Consider the following 19,108-nt stretch of genomic DNA (forward strand, 5'->3'; position numbering starts at 1 on the left):
AACTATGTCAAATATAAGGCCATTCATCTTGGACCTAAAAAGGATAATACAGTGCCACAAACAGCCTTCTTTTAATAAACATCAGACTTATTAGTTTATTATAAAAAGGCAAAGTTTATCAACATACAGTATGGAATATGAAATTATACTAATTACTCTTTCAAGATACCTTAGGTCTCACACACACACAATGAAATATAGAAATGGAGGAATTCATCCAAAGGTTAAAAGTCTATGGTTCAAAGTCAAAGGATAGACAGTGGAGTTCTTGAAATGGTGTCTGGGTTATACGGTTGGCCTCTCAGCACTGATCCGTGAAACAATCACTGACTCTGACACTGCTTTCCAGGCGGACTCATGGAATACTCGAGGGTACTCTATTCCAGCGTGTAGAGCATATCAGGAGTAGCTTATATTCACTACTGGCTGTAGGCCAGCTCTGGGCTACAATTCCTTCTCAAGCAGTTGGCCCTTCTAATCTCAAAGCAAAACCAAAACCCACTTTTAAAACAGTGTCTTCCAGGTATGTTTTTTTCAGAGCCATAAAACTCTTAGTGCACAGTTCACTAGGGTCAAGAAGAGGTTGACAGTGTTTCTCCCCACTTCTTAATTACCCTTTCTTGTAAAAGCAATAGCAATCAGAGTCCTGCATTAACCCTTTAAGGGAAGGTGTCTTTTAGGACATTCTGGAAGAATTTGTGTTTTAAGTCCTTGAAAATGAACCGTTTTTTTGCGATTAAAGTGTTCATGACAAGTTTATTACCCGAGAGAGGCTCTGAGATTTCAACAGGAGTGGAGAGTGATCAGGAGCAGGAAATAGAAGAAATGTACAAAAGCGCCTCCTCTACATCGACACAATCAAACCTTTTCATAATCTTAAAGACCTCTATCATATATTTGATTTAAATGTGACAAAAATTGTCTTGGTAAGCTCGTATGTTTAAATCAATAGCATCATAAATCTCAAAATAAAAGACATACAAGCCAGGCTGAAAACAGAAAAGGCTAAATCTATCTTGATCGGGCATTTGTTAAAAATATTTAATTATTTTCCAAGAACTTAATTGACAGGAGATATAATTGGCATCTTATGTAATCTCCAGTAATTCACCATCAGGGCTAACTGTTAGGCTTAACTAACTTTAACTTACAGCAGAGAAAAAGACAGAGGTTTCAGTTGGTAACAGGTACCACTTGAAGTAATCATTCCACTATTAAAATAAGGAGAAAAGAAGGATAATACTGAAAAAAAGCTCAATTTTAGTAATGCAATTAATGTTTTGTGGTCTGCTAAGGAGAAATGGTTTAGGGTTTCTGAGCTATTGCAATAAGCACAAGATGATATGTTTACAAGTAATGACAGCTGATGAAATAGTTACATACTTCTGTTTTTTAAACTTAAGGATTCACGGAATGGAGTTCCAAATCACAGTAGAGGGCAGTCAGCACTAAACTGTAGAAAGCCAGTTATGCCTGATCAATTGAAGGGAAGAAATAATTACTGATTAAGGAAAGCAATTGATGTTGCTTATACGAATATTCAGGTGTTGATGAAATGCTGCATATACTGCTTGAGGTTGAAATACACAGTGCTAAAAAAGGGCGTGGCAGCACACAGCCAATGGAGAACGCAAGGTAAAATTTTGTGGGGTGAAATTTAAGGTGATTTTGGGAGGAAGAAATTTTTAAAATTATATTCATTCATGAGATGTGGGCATAGTTGGCTGGGTCAGCATTTATTGCCTATCCCTAGTTGCCCTTGAGAAGGTGCTGGTGAGCTGCCTTCATGAACTATTGCAGTCCCTGTGGTGTAGGTACAGCCATACTACTGTTAGCGTTTCCAGGATTTTGACCCAGCAGGTGAAGGAATGGCGATATATTTCCAAGTCAGAATGGTGAGAGGCTTGGAGGGGAACTTCCAGGCGGTGGTGTTCCCATGTAGCTGTTGCCCTTGTCCTTCTAGATGGTAGCAGTCATGGGTTTGGAAGGTGCTGTCTGAGGAGTCTTGGTGATAGTGATTGACAGTTAACTGCCAAGCATTAATTGAAATTTAAACCAGGCAGCTTGGCCCTGATTGGCTAAGACATTGCCCTGAGAGATGAGTCAACAAATGGCTATCACTTATTTTGTTTAGCTGAAACAGACAAAGCGTATGTACATATTCTGTCTGCAAAGAACATGACCCTGTCTAATAATATGTAGCTTCCAGTACATACAAATGGAACACATTGTGAGCAGAACTGACTATCTTAAATTGGTTGTCAGCGTAATTCTTAGTATACTGATTACTTGGCAAATTTTGTCTAATCGCGGAATCACATCTAACATGAAATCTTGTCCTACAGTTATTTCCGCTGGTCGATGGGAAATACATTTATTTTTTAAAAATGATCAGTCTCTATCGCTGTAAAGTGCTTTCAGAGATCAGGTGGTTGTGAAAAGCACTATATAAATGCAAATTTTCATCTTTGAAATGTTAATCAGGTTCAGCACTGCTCAAAGAGCTAAGAGTTGACAGAATGCTTCCTGTAGTCCTCAGTAATATCACTTGCACAGAGTAAATCATTCTTCCGATTTTTTCCTTCCTAAATCCTTGCAGGCTAGACTCCAGTCTTTCCACTGAACCCATGCTTGTAACGTAGAGCAACAAAATTATAAGATACTGAGCCAGCTACACCTCCCACTGTGCAAGGAAGCAACATTAAAATGGTATCAGCAATAATTCACAGAAATGGTTGGCCTTTAAATAATTTTAATAATGTTTCTCCAACAGGACCTGCAATATCACTCCAACAAACCTTCCTCCACCTATGAGTGGCCCAAGTACAGTTTGAAGTTAAATCTTGAAACACAGTATTTGAATCAGAGGATGGGGCTATAATTCCAGCCACATCCTCGTTTGAACACAGCAGAAGCTAAACCCAAGTTTCAGTGACTCAACTACTAGATTACAGGGAAACGAGAATGAAATTCAGAATGCCTTAAAGAATCTGAAGTGGAGCGCGGGGGCAATCAGTCTGGTCATGTCCAGGGTGACACTGCAGATATTCGAAGAGTCCAGCTTATCCTCATCAAGTCAAATCTATAATCTATTCATAAGCAACTCTGGGGCTGAAAATGAAATGGGTGATGTCAAACATTGTGATATCAGAACAGATGGTTGGTCCACTTTAAATATTTCATGGCTTTGCATCGATGCTTACTTTTTCCAACTTGTCTTTGAATCTTGTCTGAAGAGGGTCATCAGTTTTAGAATGACCTAGTCTCAAATATAGTAATTTACGATGAACAAAATGGATTCTCGTTTCTTGATCATTTACATTCAAAATGTATAAATTCTGCTTAAAAATCATAATTTATTTTATACATTTATATTACTAGTCCATTTAAGCCTTTTTTCTCTTTTTTGCAAAAGAAAACTACAGCAAAATGGTACATTCTATTTTTCCTACGATATCAAACTAACCCGCACATGTTCCCTCTAGGGTGATAGGAAGGAGTAACAAGCCCAGAGAGCCATGGATGACCAGAGATATTCAGGTTACGATGAGAAGGAAAAGAGAGGCTTTTGGCAGGTACAAGGGGAGCAAATCAGCAGAGGCATTAGTGGAGTACAGACAGTGCAGGGTGGAGCTTAAGAAAGCAATTAGGAGAGCAAAGAGGGGATATGAGAAAGCTCTGGCTGGTAAAAGTAGGGAAAATCCCAAGCTATTCTGTAAGTATATCAATGGGAAGAGGGAAACCAGGGAAAAAGTAGGGCCCATTAGGATCCAAGGGGGCAATCTATGGGTGGAGCCAGAGGACATCGCTAGAGTGTTGAACAAATACTTCATATCCGTCTTCACCCAAGAGAATGAGGATGAAGGTATGGAACTCGGGGAGAGAGACTGCGAGGTTCTTAAGCAAATTGATATAGGGAGTGACAAGGTATTGGAGGTGTTGGCAGGCTTAAAAGTGGACAAATCTCCAGGTCCGGATGATTTGTGTCCCAGACTGCTGAGGGAGGCGAGGGAGGAGATCGCAGGGGCTCTGACCCAAATTTTTAATTCCTTTCTGGCCACGGGGGAGGTGCCAGAGGACTGGAGAACAGCTAATGTGGTTCCACTATTTAAGAAGGGTTGTAGAGATAAGCCAGGGAACCGCAGACCAGTGAGTCTCACGTCAGTGGTAGGGAAACTATTGGAGAAAGTTCTGAAGGAGAGAATCTATCTTCACTTGGGGAGGCAAGGCTTGATCAGGGATAGTCAGCGTGGCTTTGTCAGAGGGAGGTCATACCTAACAAATTTGATTACATTTTTTGAGATGACCAGGTGTGTAGATGAGGGTAGTGCAATTGATGTAGTTTATATGGATTTCAGCAAAGTCTTTGTCAAGGTCCCACATGGGAGACTTATAAAGAAGGCAAATGTACATGGGATACAGGGTAATTTGATAAGGTGGATTCAAAATTGGCTTAGTTGTAGGAGGCAGAGTGTGATGACAGAAGGCTGCTTTAGTGACTGGAAGCCAGTGTCCAGTGGCATACCACAGGGGTCTGTGCTGGGTCCCCTATTATTCGTCATTTATATAAACTACATAGATGACTATGTGGGGGGTAGGATTAGTAAGTTTGTGGATGACACAAAGATTGGCCGGGTGGTTAACAGTGAGGTTGAGCGTCTTGGGCTACAGGAAGATATAGATGGGATGGTCAAATGGGCAGATGGAATTTAACCCTGAAAAGTGAGAGGTGATACACTTTGGAAGGAGCAATTTAGTAAGGAAGTATTCAATGAACGGCATGACACTAGGAAGTTCTGAGGAACAAAATGTCCATAGATCTCTGAAGGCGGAGGGGCATGTTAGTGGGGTGGTGAAAAAGGCATATGGGACACTTGCCTTCATCAATCGAGGCATAGATTACAAAAGTAGGGAGGTCATGTTGGAATTGTATAGAACCTTGGTGAGGTCACAGCTGGAGTACTGTGTGCAGTTCTGGTCGCCACATTATAGGAAGGATGTGATTGCAATGGAGAGGGTGCAGAAGAGATTTAGCAGGATGTTGCCTAGGATGAAACATTTAATTTATGAAGAGAGTTTGGATAGACTTGGGTTGTTTTCGCTGGAAGACAGACTGAGGGGCGACCTGATCGAGGTGTACAAGATTATGAGGGGCGTGAACAGGGTGGATAGGGAGCAGCTGTTCCCCTTAGTTGAAGGGTCAATCATGAGGGGACATAAGTTCAAGGTGAGGGGCAGGAGGTTTAGGGGGGGGTGTGAGGAAAAACTTTTTTTACCCAGAGGGTGGTGTCGGTCTGGAATGTGCTGCCTGGGAGGGTGGTGGAGGTGGGTTGCCTCACATCCTTTAAAAAGTACCTGGGTGAGCACTTGGCACGTCATAACATTCAAGGCTATGGGCCAAGTGCTGGTAAATGGGATTAGGTAGGTAGGTCAGATGTTTCTCACGTGTCGGTGCAGACTTGATGAACCAAAGGGCCTCTTCTGCGCTCTGTGGTTCGCCCATTTTTTTCAAACTAGCCTGAACTAAAAGTTTGGTCATTTAAGATTGGCATGGATCCAGAAGGGATCCAGAAATGATTTTCAAACTGTAAATATGTTAGTAACAAAGGTAAAGATTGCGTTGAAAGCTTGCTGTCCGAATCTTTGAGCATCTAGGAATGGGTGGATTTAACCCTTTGAGTACAGTTGTAAGATTTTACCAAGAATTTGTTGCTAAACCTGTTTTGTGACTCCTTGTTTGTGGTTTACAAGCAGTACTTGAGTACCAATTGAACTTAATAGTTGAGGTTGTACTTCACCCTCATTTTATCCAGGAGATAAAGCCTAGCACCGTCTGGAATGCTAGCGGGATGCTTGTGTACTTTGCAGTGAATGCAAAACAGGGTTCTTTCCTGATGTAGTTTCATCTTGAGTCTTCATCTGCTAGAGTTTGGCCGACCAAGGACAACCTCTGAATACACTATTGCTTTTATCTCAGAATACACTATGCTGTTTACTCCAATCCTCCTTCATTTTAAAAAAAAACATCTTAACATTTAAGGCATTGTAAACCACTTATGATTCGAACAACTGGACATGTGCTTGCCCCTGTTCGCCTGTCCAGGCAGCACACCCATGCAGATTGACCTCCATATTGTAAAGGCAGGAATGTGATGGGGTGGGATGAAAAAAGTTTATTTCTGCACCAGTTTAACTACTGTAGATTATGTGTCAACAGCACGTTGAATTTCCGTCACAAAGTACAAAACTAATCTTTTGATCATGCAGAATGCTGTGTGGAGTGATCAATTTACAAAACAGTTTCAGTTATAGTAGGTCACCTTGAAATGTTACTGAGATAAGAATAGATGCAGACATTCACTGAGCATGGGAGTTTAGGGAGTTGACATTACATTTCACGATCTCCGAACACTGGTCAATGTTCTTTTTGATTCGGTAGAAGCTTTCGATATATTGTGAACGACTCAGCAGCTCCACAAAATCCTCGTCGTGAGTGATCACCAGAAGCTGGAAGTTGCTTTGGTTTGAGCGACTCTTTATTATCCTGCAGGACAGTAACACAGCTTTAACAACAAATACTGTTTTACTTGTGAAAATTAAAATAAAAATGGAGGAGCTTGTCAGTTAACAGATCTGCTGTCCTCCACTCGTGCTTCTTATAAGGCCAGGTTGTCGCATAATGCAAAGTCTGGCTCAGTGGGAACAGTCTCCACTCTAGGTTGTGTGTTCAAGCTCCACTGCACACTCCAGTGTATAATCTAGGTTGGCATTACAATGCAGCTGCCACCTTTCAGATAAATGTTGAACTGCTGCTTCTGTTACTATTTTCAGATGGACGCAAAAAGATTCTAAACCACCAGTTCAAACGTGGAGTGCTTCCAGGTATACTGGCTAACATTATTCCCTCACCAACACTGCAGAAACAGACTGACTAGTTATTCATTTGCTATCACTGACAGGTTTTCTGCAAAACAACACTAATTCATTGGCTGGAAAGTATTTTGGGAGATCCTGAGACTGTAAAGGTGCTATTTATAAATGGAAGTTCTCTCTTTCTATCCCTCACCAGTGAAGATTACCTTCTGAGTGTATAACAGAGCTTGCATGGTTTTCAAAAATATGATAAACAGAAACAAAATGCACTGAACTGAAATATATAACTCATGGACATCTAACTGGCTTCTCCCAATTCTAATGAAGCTCTTGAGTGGCTGAAATTTGCCACTCAAAATAGATTTTAAAGGCAGATCAAGAACAGGTAATAAATTTAGTTATTGCTTTGGAGATATAAAAGTGTTTGGTTTGGCCTTTTGGCAGCTGATGTAGATTTTCTTGTCTCTCGTGTTGCATTCTGCTGCCATGCAGCTGGGAAAAGAATTAGCAGTTGCGTGTGGGAGTAAATTATTCATTCAGCAGTTGATGATGCAGGGATAGTATTAAATGGGATGCCCGGAAGTGATGGATGTTGGGAGTACTACTGCTGCTGCCTTACAGAGTCACAAACCTAATGCACATTTAACAAATTTGCAGAGGGTGGGAAACTAGGTCAGGCAGTAGAATTCAGCAAATCAGAAATTACAAAATGACTTCGACAAAATTTGAAAGTCAGCAGAAGAATAGCAGACGAAATTTGAGGAGGACAAGTGTAAAGAACAGCACATAGGAAGGAAAAATGGGCCTCATAGTCCACAGGTTGTGTTGAAACAGTAAAACAGGAATCTGGATGAGGTGTAGGCGTTGCAGTAGACTTGATGCTCACCACTGCCAACAAGTGCAAATCAGCATTTAAAGCCAATGGAATGTTATATTTTACTATTTTGTATACTTCAAGTCAGAGGCAGTCATAACCAAATTATATGGCCCTCTGATCAGACTACATATCCAGGTTTGGTCATGGAAGACACAAAGAAAACATTTAAGCATTGGAGGTAGTTTAGAGAAGAACCGTAAGACTAGTCTCTAGTGTTGAGATGCCTCATTGAAAGACTGGAGGACTTGAGCTTTTCAATCTTTGAGGGAGGCTTCTGAGAGGCATTTTAAAGTATACTAAAGGGAAAATTTATTATGTGTCAAGGCAATCAGCTTAAAGGCAGGTCCTCTGCTCATTTCTCCACATCTTGCTGTCCTGCGCTTTCCTCTTTAGTTGCTCTTAACAGCCTCCCATTTTCAACTTCAATGATCAATATGACTAAGGAAAAGAATACATGGGGTGGTGTCCTGTTGCCTTCCTCATGTATGTTTAAAGGAAACACAAGTCCTCTTCCTGAAGGATCCCCCGCCAGTAAGGGATAAAGACTCAGACTAGTAAAAAGCAAATTTAGGACTCATATCACAGAGATAGAACAGACTTGTGGCTGGAGTGGTGGAAATGGAAGCCTTGGAATTAGTGAGAGCCGACTGGATCTTCCAACAGGAGACTTTAGGTCTTTTGTGGAAGAATGGACTGAATGGTCTTCCTTGTTCATAATTACCTTGTGATAAATCCTCCTACATGGTGCTATAGTTCCACAGCTAAACTAATCAGTGAATGAATGGAAGAATTCACCAACAGTGTAATTTGTTCTATTAGCTGTCACCAAGCCAGAGAAGAGTAAATTGCCTTTTCTCTCCCCTGATGAGGGTGCTCGCTTCCTTCACAGTTTCATAAAGTGAAGCCTGATCATTTAGGATTAGTTTTAGCAGTGCAATTTGTTCAGAAGATTCATCTTATAGGCTGCGGATCGGAAAATAGCGGGATTATAAGGTGGCCTGAAAATTTGTAACCCAAAACTTTGCGCATGAGGGCTGTTATGGATCTTTAGTAGGAGTACTAAAACGTGCATTCCACCTGCAAAATCATAATTATTAGTTTAATGGTTGAATATCTTGAATTCAGATTTAATTCTCAATTTTGGTTAGGAAATAAAAATCCAAGATATCCACCATAGGATGAAACAAACTGTACAGTACAGGAAACTAACAAAACAGCTCTCAACTGGGAGAAATACCATGACCAAGGATGTAGTTTGCTGTCAATGTACAAACATGTATCCTGCAGGGATTTCACTTTTGAATGATAATTATTCTTTGCACACTACAGGAGTGCAGTCTAGTGAGATCAGTTCTGGTATAAACTGTACCGATATAAACATATCATCTTACTATTGCTAAAAGGTGAGACCGTACACAACCTTTCTACTCCCTCATCGTACAAAGCCCAGGCCAATTTTGTCCTGATCTGAAGATAAATTGAACCTAACAATTTAACATCACACTCTTAGCGTATAGGATGGATTCTCCCAGGATGGGAGGATTCACACCATTTTAAAGAATGAAGATTACCATATAAGCTCGTTTCTCCACGGGCATCCTTCGCACACCTTAGAATCATTCAAAGTGACACTTTGTAAGGGAATTGTCTGGAATTAAATCTGCCTAGTAACTGTTTGGTAACTGTATGAGCGCCCACGTCACTGACTAGGAGCCTAGAGTAACATACCACAGAAAGGTGAAGGAGAATAATCTGCTTCTGGACTTAAAAACAGAAAATGTTGGAAAAGTTTTTCCAGCATTTTCTGTTTTTATTTCAGATTTCCAGCTTCTGGGCTTCCCTGGAAGATGGTAGCAGTGCAGGATGCACTTAATCATCCATTTGGCTACAATTTGCTTTGTGCCATAAGAAACACAATAGCTATTGAGGCTGTCATAAGAACATAAGCAATAGAAGCAGGAGGTTTTATGGCCCCCTTGGGCCTGCTCCATCAAATAAGATGAAAAGATAACGGCCCAGTTATTCCGTTTTGGCAGAATGAGGGTGCGCCTTTAGCTGGTTTTCTGGCTTTGAGGTCTTCGTGACTCTTGCACCACTAAAACAGCCAGACTGCATCCTGACAAAAAAACAGCAAGAGCAATTCTCCCAGAGCTTGATGAGGTAGTGGACACTGTAGTGTCGCTCGAACACAAGCATACTATGTTTTCCTGTACCGTGGCCAGGCAATATTCCACAGTGAGCTTTACCGGCCATGTCTCGATCAGCTGTTGGGGGGGTCGATGGGGAATTCAGAGGGGTTACTCTGATTGAGAGCTTGGCTAAAAAAAGTGCTTCAGAATTAGGAAGTTGTTCGCAGTCACATCGAAAGAGCCAAAGCTGGTGAACCACATATGGAACGAAGAAAGCATAAGTTTTAAAAAAAAAAATTTGTTCATGGGATGCAAGCGTCACGGGCAAAGGTCAGCATTTTTTGCCCATCTCAGTGTTTCTTACGAAGGTGATGGTGAGCTGCCTTCCGGAACTATTGCACTCCTTGAGCTGTAGGTGCACCCACTGTGCCGTTAGGGAGGGAGTTCCTAGGTTAGGGAGCCTTGAGAACTAAAGAAAGCGTAATGGGGGCAGTTAACATAGATCGGAAGTGCAACAATAAAAAGACGGGAAAAGCTAACAGATAATAGGAGAGGAAATATCAAGAGAGTTTATAAGTATTTAAAAAGTAAAAGTTAAGGAGATGCCAGGTTAAGTCAGGAATGAAAGTGACGTGCCAATTGACAACTTGAATAATTGTCTGTTCAACTAGGCAACTGCACTGTGCCAAAAAAAAGGCCAGCTGATAAAGTCTTCAACATATATAGCTAGTTTCAAACAAACCTCGTGACCAACTTTAAGAACAAAAGGCTGCTGAAGTGTTGCTGCAGGTTTAGTTGTTGTTTGAGAGATTTGTGTGTGGAGGTGTGTATGGTCTGAACTTTTGTCATCATTTGTCCATTTTCTTGGGCCCACATTAGACTGAACACTTCTCCCCAATCGTTGATGTGGATCTCAGCCATCCAGCCTTGTCTGGTCCACTGACAATGATGGGGAGGTGTGGGATAGGGCCGGAGTAAATATCTAGCGCTATTTCAGGTTCCACCTATTCTTGGTGCTGCAGTGAGTACCCTGCTGGAGCACTAGATAGACTTCCTCCTTGGTAGTGCTGGGGGCCAGCCTACGATGTGCAAAACGGGTTATGGTCATTGCTGGGGTTGAGGAGGGAAATAAGAGGGAAGGAGGAATGGAAAAAGAGGGGCGCGGGGAGGTAAGAGGAGCAAGGGGGGAACCGAGGGGTTGGGGGAGTGTAGGGTGGGAACAGATAGGGAATGGGGGGAGAATCAGGAATTGGGAGGGTGGTGTACTGAGACGGAGTATGAACTGTGGGAGAGTGTGTATGGGGGGGCATCAACAAGGGAATGGCATGTGAAAGTGAGAGGGGGATGTGAACAATGGCAGGGGTGACAAATGTGGAAGAGGTATGGCGAATGGAGGGGATGGTAGTGGATGGGGTCGGGAGGCATGAACAAAGCGGTTGGTGAGCAAGGCAGGGGTGGTGAACAAGGAAGGATGGCGGGGGTCAGGGGGCAGAAGAAACTTTGGGGGTTATGTTAACTCCAGGTGGAAAATATGTTGCTCCCAAAAGTGAATCTCTCAGTCACAGAGAATGTTATTTGCAACATTGGTTTGGGGCATTTAACACTGTGGTGTGGTGGGTACATGATTCAGCCAGCAAATGATGAGGAAAATGGGCAGGAGTTTGGGAGGTGAAAAGATGTGCAAGGATTCTGGCGAGGAAAGGTGTAAGAGACAGGGTTGCCGGTGGCCGTGTTTGGTTAATTACTTCTGCCTTTGCTTCAGTGTCAGTGTATTTACTGACACGGAGCCAGAAGGCAGCACTCAAGTCTTGTACCCCTGTTGTCTGAATATCTCCCATTTCCCATGTTAAAAGCAATTACAGTACAGGTCTAATAAAGCAAAGTATTGTGAATGCTAGAAAACTGAAATAAAATGTTGGAAGTACTCAGCAAATGTTGGAAGTACTCAGCTCACTCATCTGAGACTTGGCAGAGACTTATAAATGAATCAGATATTTTTTAACACAGATGATGTGCTTTAAAAAGGTTATAACTTTTTAGAAACAGATCCAACAACCCACATGCATGAAATTTGGAAAAGAAAATATGTAAACATTAGGACAATTGTGGAGGTGACACTCTTGCCTCTGAGCCAGAAGGTTGTCGGTTGAAACCCATTTCTTGGCCTTGGATCATGGATTGACAACGAGATATACTGGGACAAAAATAAAAATACCTGGAAAAACTCAGCAGGTCTGGCAGCATCTGTGGAGAGGAACACAGTTAACATTTTGAGTCCGTGTGACTCTTCATCAGAACTCGAAACGTTAACTCTGCTCCTCTCCGCAGATGCTGCCAGACCTGCTGAGCTTTTCCAGGTATTTTTGTTTTTGTTTTGGGTTTCCAAGATCCGCAGTTTTTTGCTTTTATCGAGATATACTGGGAATTTGTTCAGAATCTAACAGAGTGCTCACATTCCTAAAAATCAAATATTTCCTAGGAGGGCTCAGGATTTGGGATACTTACTCCACCAAGGCGTGGGCCAGGGATTCGATGTTCTCCCGGTCCAAGTTTGTGGTTGGTTCATCCAGTGCCAGGATTCCACAGTTCAGGCAGAAGGTCTCCGCCAGTGCCAGCCGGATAATGAGTGAAGCAAGGACCTGAAATGGAATACAACAATAAATCAATGAGTTGGCCAGTACAGCGACAATGGACCGAATGGCTTCCTTCCATGCTGTGAATACCTGAAACAATGCAAAACTATTGGCAATTTACATCAAACCTGGAATACTGGGCAAATTTATCTAACTAAGACTTTAACAAATGGTTAAGTTAACATCCTCAGTTTTGTGTTTGAAGTAACTTTTCTTTTGAGAGATTTATTTGGCTGTAGAGTCTATACAATGAGGTAATCGCCAATCGTCAACCTGGCTGTCGGCTGTGGCTCATTAAGTAGTAATCCTGAAACCAGGGTGACCAACTCCGAGGAAATAAAATAAGGGACACTTTGCTGGGGGTGTGGGGGGGAAGGGGGCAGGGCGTGTCCTTAGAGCAGGGGAGTGGGGCCTCTGAGGCCGGGGGATAGGGGGACCTGGGCCTTTGTTCCCTGGCCGAGCCTTGGGGCTGCGCAGTTACTCCCCTACCCACCTGGCTTGGGGCTGCCAGTTCGGACTCAGAATTCCCCTTACTTTAACTCCTCTTGCAGGCTGCAATTCCAGCACTCCTTCCCCATGCTCCAGGCAGGCATAGGTTGAGGTCATTGCTGCTTACTGCACATGTGCTGCCAAGATACAGGAAACACAAGAATACCTGAAAGAGGGGACAAATAGTGTTCGGGGTGGGGGTGGTGGAAACTCTACAAGACACGGAACAATTAGCTAAATTACAAAACAATATTGTAAAATACCGGGCATTTGGTCACCCTGCCAGAAGCCCCCTTCCTCACAACTGTGTGGTGCACCTACACAAGACGTATTGTGGCTGTTCAAGAAGGCAGTTCACCAGCACCTTCTTGAGGACAATTAGGTAAGAGCATCCAATGCTGGGGTGGCTCACATCCCTTGAAAGATTAAAAGAAAAGTCGCACTCTTATCTCTGAGTCAGACTGTGGGTTCAAATCGCACCTCGGAGACTTGAACACGTTTTTCTAGGCTCGTGTGGAGCATAAACACCAGAGCTAACGTTTCGAGTCCGGAGGCTTCTTCTTCTTCTTCATGTGGACTCGAAACGTTAACTCTGTTTCTCTCTCCACAGATGCTGCCAGGCCTGCTGAGATTTTCCAGTGTGTTTTGTTTTTATTTCAGGTTTCCAGCACCCACAGTATTCCGCATTCATCACAACAGGAGGGGATCCTGTCAATTTTAATGAAATGGCTGGGTCCTTGCTAATTTAAGATAGTGTTTGAGAAATGCCAATATGAGTCTAAAAGAAGCTAATCATTGGCCTGATAACATTGGGTAGGAGTGTTATGTAAAGAACCCTTAGATGACGGGGTAAGTAAACGATGCTTAAAGTTCATAGTTATCCTGCCTTGCTCGAGAGAAAAGACACCTTTGCCTCTGATTAAAGAAAACAGATTAGTCAAAGGGAAGAGTTCAGACCATTTCAAAATGTTAATCAAGCCAGAATAGAAGCTGGCCAATAAGAGGGAGAGAGATCATTTGAAGGAAACAAATATCATTTGAAAGACAAAGGCAAAAGTGTAAACGAAGGAAAGAAACTGGTGCTCAAAAGAATTGTACAATTAGAAACATCCAAAATAAAACAGGAAAACTTGAATAATGAAAACAAAACAGGAAAACTTAAATAATGAAAATGTCATAACTTTCTCATTGAATTTCTTAAGGTGGAGGAACTGGCAGGTGCTGAGGGAAAACTGGGTGAGCCAATGTATCACCTACACGATTAGGCAGGTGATTTTTATTTAATGCCTCAGATCAGAAAAGTAAGATCATTACCTTTTGCTTCATGGTGTGACTTACACATACTGACAGACCTGAAACACAACGAAGCACTGAAACAGATGAGGTCTATGACATACCTTCTGTCCAGCGCTGTACCTTCCCCTCATGTCCAGTGCTGTGTCCCCCTTCACCATTACAACACGGTAATTATAATTCCTCCTTTTGTCACTGGCTGACACATTTTCATCAGCATCAGAACGGATCTCAATGTACTCGATATCTAATGAAAGAAACCACGAGGTTCATCTTAATTATCCGAAGGAGAGCCACAGATCATATTGTGCCATTGTTACTTAACATTCAGAGCAGTGTGTGGGGTCATGGATGAGGACAGTGATGTGAAAGTGGAGTGGGGCGGGGAACAGAAAAAGGAAACGTGACTTAAAAAAAAGTGTTATGCAAAGGTACCTATTCTATTGCAGAATGCTTGGTCCTGGTATCAGGGACTTGTCAAATTAGTGTACAGTAGAACGTGCACCTTAAATGAAAAACCTGCATTTATATGGCGGTTTCTTACATACAACTGCAATGGCTCAAGGCAGCGGCTTACCACCGCCTTCTGAAGCACAATTAAGGATGGGCAATAAATGCTGCCCTTGCCAGTGCCTTCTCCTGATCTGTTGAGATTAGGTTGTGAGGTGAGAAATTGTAGCTGGTACAGGATGTAGCATTGAAACAGATGTGCGGTCAGCAAATGTCAGGATTTTGCGGCCCTGGCATGGTGGGTCCTGCCACCAGCGATGCGGGTGCCCAGCCAAAGGTCCATTGACATTCAGACCAGACAGATAATCCCGGCGGCAGGCAGGACTGGAAAATCCCACCCTAAGGGCAGAATTGTCCCAGAATTGCACTAATTGTGGTAGCGGGCGTGAAAAACGACATTTTACCCACTGGCCATAATGATGTGTTTTCATATCATGTTGCCCACTTCCCACCTTATTAGTAATATAGAAACACGCCTAGTGGGAGCTCTGAATCACCCGCCACTTTGTTACCTCATCATTTCCTCACTCTGGGTGCCATATCTAAACTGCAGCTGTGCACGCAGTTCTCAATGCTTGCAGCCCAGGACTGCTCCAGTAAAGACATGGTCCTGAAAGCCAAGAGGAGTGGCACCACATCCACAAACATTCACTCCCTCCACTACTGATGCACAGCAGCAGCAATGTGTACCATCTACAAGATGCACTGTAGGAATTCACCAAGGCTCCTTCGACAGCACCTTCCAAACCCATGACCACTACCACCTAGAAGGACAAGGGCAGCAGATAGATGGGAACACCACCACCTAGAAGTTCCCCTCCAAGTCACTCACCATCCTGAATTGGAAATATGTCACCGTTCCTTCATCGTCGCTGGGTCAAAATAGTGGAACTCCCTTCCTAACAACACTGTGGGTGTACCTGCACCACATGGATTGCTGCGGTTCAAGAAGGCAGCTCATCATCACCTTCTCAAGGGCAACTAGGGATGGGCAATAAATGCTGGCCCAGCCAGCGAAGCTCACATCCCGTGAATGAATAAAAAAAATGTTGTGACCCATCACTGGAATGCCTTTTGGAGGCCTGCCAGGAAATCCTCCACCCCCACTCTGGCCACAGGAGGTCCAGCAATCTCACCACTCCAGCTTGGAAGGCAGTGGCAGTGGTGGTCAGTGCCAACACTGCACAGAAAAGGTTGGCCATCCAGTGCAGAAAGAAGATGAATGATCTCATCCGTGCCGCCAGGGTATGGCAACAATCTCATCACTCTAAACTCAGGCACTCACAAGGCCATCACACACTCACTGCCAGCTCAAGGGGCATCACGACTCATTCTCTCACACACACCCTCACATCTCCATCTGGCCTTATCTCCTCTGGAGACTGCCTCCTCAGCCCTCATCATCTTGAGGCCACTTTCACAAATCAACGTGTGCTTCCACCCACACCCTGGGATACCCCTCTTCCCCAGTATAGCCCTCGCCCTGCAGGCTCTTCACTTGCCTGAGGCCCCTCCTCCCCCTTCTCCAAGCACTAGCCCTGCAGCCGTTGAACAGTTTTAGTCTTCCTATTTCCAACCGCTACCAATAAATCATTGACTTTTTTTGCTTTCCACCAGTAGTTTTGCATAATGGAATGACTTGCATTAATGCCAGAGTGCCCAAAATCCAATATTACACTCTTCACCTTATTTATTAACATGCTAAGAGTTTCAGGCAGGGCAGGGTCTTCAACCCATCTAGTTATTTGGAGGGCATGTAGTTGATGGTGGAAAGATTGAGAAGTAAAGACAGTGTAGTGATATGATGGAAGTTATTGAAATTGTCAATGGTTCGGACAAATTGAATCCAAAGTAAGCTTTTCTTTGAGTTTATGAATAAAGTCATTTACAAATCAAGGCAGCAAAATGCAGGAGGAACATTTTGACTAAAAAGGATGGCAAAATATGTGGAACAGATTGGTAACATGGATGGTGGAACAAAAAATCTTAATGGGTTTCAATAAGGAACTAGACGGATTCTCGTCAACAATTGGGATGCAGGTGCACCAGGTAGTACAGATGGCTCAAAGGTCTTGTCTTGACTGAGAGTAATGTTGGCTTTTGGAAACTCCAGCAACATTGCAAGTCATTCCAATATGCAAAACATCCATTGGAAAACTAAAAAGTCAAAATGATTTGTTGACAGAGGTTTCAGTTTGCACCATGAAGTTTGTTAGTTCATAGGAAAAGATCAAGAATGTTGTTGTTGTTGGCAGTCTTTTCTTCCGGAATTTCTTCAGTTATTAGTTTAAATAAAAATTAGTTAGTCTAAAAAGTTCAGACTTCTGGAATGTGCTGTTGCCAGGAGGTAAAATGCAGATCCATTCTATTTAGTGTAGTAAGCACAAAATAGAGAAGACAATTCATTCGTGGATTAGCAGGGACACTGCTTGGATCAACATCTTTTTAAATTTAAAGCTGGGAAGCAGTATGGTACACTGGAATTTTATTATCCAATCAGATATATATTTATTTTGAAATATGCTTTCATGGATTTTTTTTTTTTTAGATAACTTCCAAGCTCTCCAGCGTTGAATTTGACTACCCCAAAGATGCGCTGGGGAGCTCCCAGGTAAGGGCTGGCATGGCAATTGCCCAAAAGTGCACATTTCCTCTGGAAAATTTCCTGGCGCTGGGAACCATTCTGCCAGAGTTTTTAACCAATAGTTATTAAGAGAAGGTTAGAAAAATTAAAACCTCTTCTAACTTCTAAGCAACTATTGCAGAGACCTAGTCGGGACTCCACCACACCCCTCGCACCCGTGACCACTGACACCCCCACCCTCACGGCCTCTGATGCCCCGTGACCTCCAACCCACCCACTCACCCTCAACTGAGCCCCGGACCTCTGACCACCCCCCACAGAGCCCCAGACACCCCAACCCCACAAATTCTATGCACTTACCTTCTCCCTGGCCTGTCAATTTCCCTGACCTTTTAAACCTACCTGCTTAACGGCTGTAAAAAAGGAGGCATTGCCTCCTTGAACACGCTGGAGCCACACTTTGCTGGGGCCTGCTCGGAGTATTTCGATGCAGGCCCCAAGCAGCGCCAGCAAATGGAAGTGGCAACGTCATTTTCAAGACCAGGTAAGTAGCTATTTATTTCTTCTAATTCCTGTGGGCCAGCACTTGCCGACGCTAGTCGGAGGTTACGGCCCAATATATTTTGCACCTGATCAAAACTTCTATAGAAACCATAAATATTCCTTCTGGCTGGAAGTGATCTGACTTGAAGTGAAATGCGTTGAACTCTCCCTATCAACCCAAAGGGGCCCAACCTCTTAAGTTTCTCCTCACAACTTTAGTCGCTGAAGTTTAAAGAAAGGGGGATGTTAACACTACGTTAATCATATTGTTAAGATACACAGGTGAAGGGCATTGTTTAATTAAGTACATTAAGCACATACATTGGGTGTGTGTTGAGGTGTCAGCTGTGGCTCAGTTCATAGCACCCTCGCCTTTGAATCAGAGGGTTGTGGGTTCATGTCCCACTCCCGGAAACCAAGAACTGTGAATGTACCCGAAAGAGTTACAATCTGTGACTGTTGATAACTTGAAAGAGTTACACTGGGTGTGTGAAAGGAGAGCTACGGGGCTGAACAAAGTCAATAAACTCTCTCAGAAAAGAAAAGTTGGTTTTGACTTCATCAGCTGGCATGGGTTCTATTAACAACTGACACCTAAAATCATGTTTTGTTTTCCTCTGCAGACCCTCATGGGCTTCCATGCTGGAAACAGAAACCACGAGCACCGCCCTCATTGTATCTTATGTTGTACCTTGACCTCTGTATGTGCTCCGCCACAGGTCACGAATAATTTTGTTGATTTCCTCCATCTTCATACTGTGGAATTTCATGATGGCTCTAAACAAAAACAAACGACAGGAGGGAAAAAAAAATTAAGCCTCAACCGTTTGTGTCTATTCAGCATGTCCGTCTGTCACAATCGCCACAAGGTGAAACGAGTACTTTCAAACATTCTGCACCTCGGAATTCTGCAGTCATTTTCCGTTTAAGTGATACTTAGCTTTTTTATCCTTCCTGCCAAAGTGAACAACTTCACATTCTCCCACATTATACCACATCTGCCAGATTTTTGCCCGCTCACTCAACTTATCTACACCCGTCTGGAAACGCCTTATGTTTTCTTCCTAGAATGTTATGAGCTTACCTATCTTTGTGTCGTCTGCAAATTTAGCTACCATGTCTTCACTTCCCTCATCCAAGTCATTGGTGTAAAATGTTAAGGACCCCGCACAGACTG

The 19,108-nt window shown here is 42.9% G+C and overlaps 1 protein-coding gene across 3 annotated transcripts in view; it reads right to left on the reverse strand.

Annotated features, from left to right (window-relative positions):
- Nucleotides 1–5,191: 5,191 nt before the first annotated feature.
- Nucleotides 5,192–19,108, reverse strand: part of rad50 (RAD50 homolog, double strand break repair protein) — a 175,668-nt gene continuing 161,751 nt past the window's right edge. For all 3 annotated transcript variants that reach the window (XM_078551113.1, XM_078551114.1, XM_078551115.1), the window contains exons 23-26: nt 18,623–18,708; nt 14,399–14,541; nt 12,385–12,518; nt 5,192–6,544 (exon numbers count right to left, since the gene is read on the reverse strand). In XM_078551113.1, coding sequence (XP_078407239.1) covers nt 6,358–6,544; nt 12,385–12,518; nt 14,399–14,541; nt 18,623–18,708 — 550 coding nt within the window. In that variant the 3' untranslated portion in view covers nt 5,192–6,357. The remainder of the gene's footprint in view (nt 6,545–12,384; nt 12,519–14,398; nt 14,542–18,622; nt 18,709–19,108) is intronic.

The sequence above is a fragment of the Cetorhinus maximus genome, chromosome 10 (assembly GCF_964194155.1).
Source record: "Cetorhinus maximus chromosome 10, sCetMax3.hap1.1, whole genome shotgun sequence".
Lineage (NCBI taxonomy): Eukaryota > Metazoa > Chordata > Chondrichthyes > Lamniformes > Cetorhinidae > Cetorhinus > Cetorhinus maximus.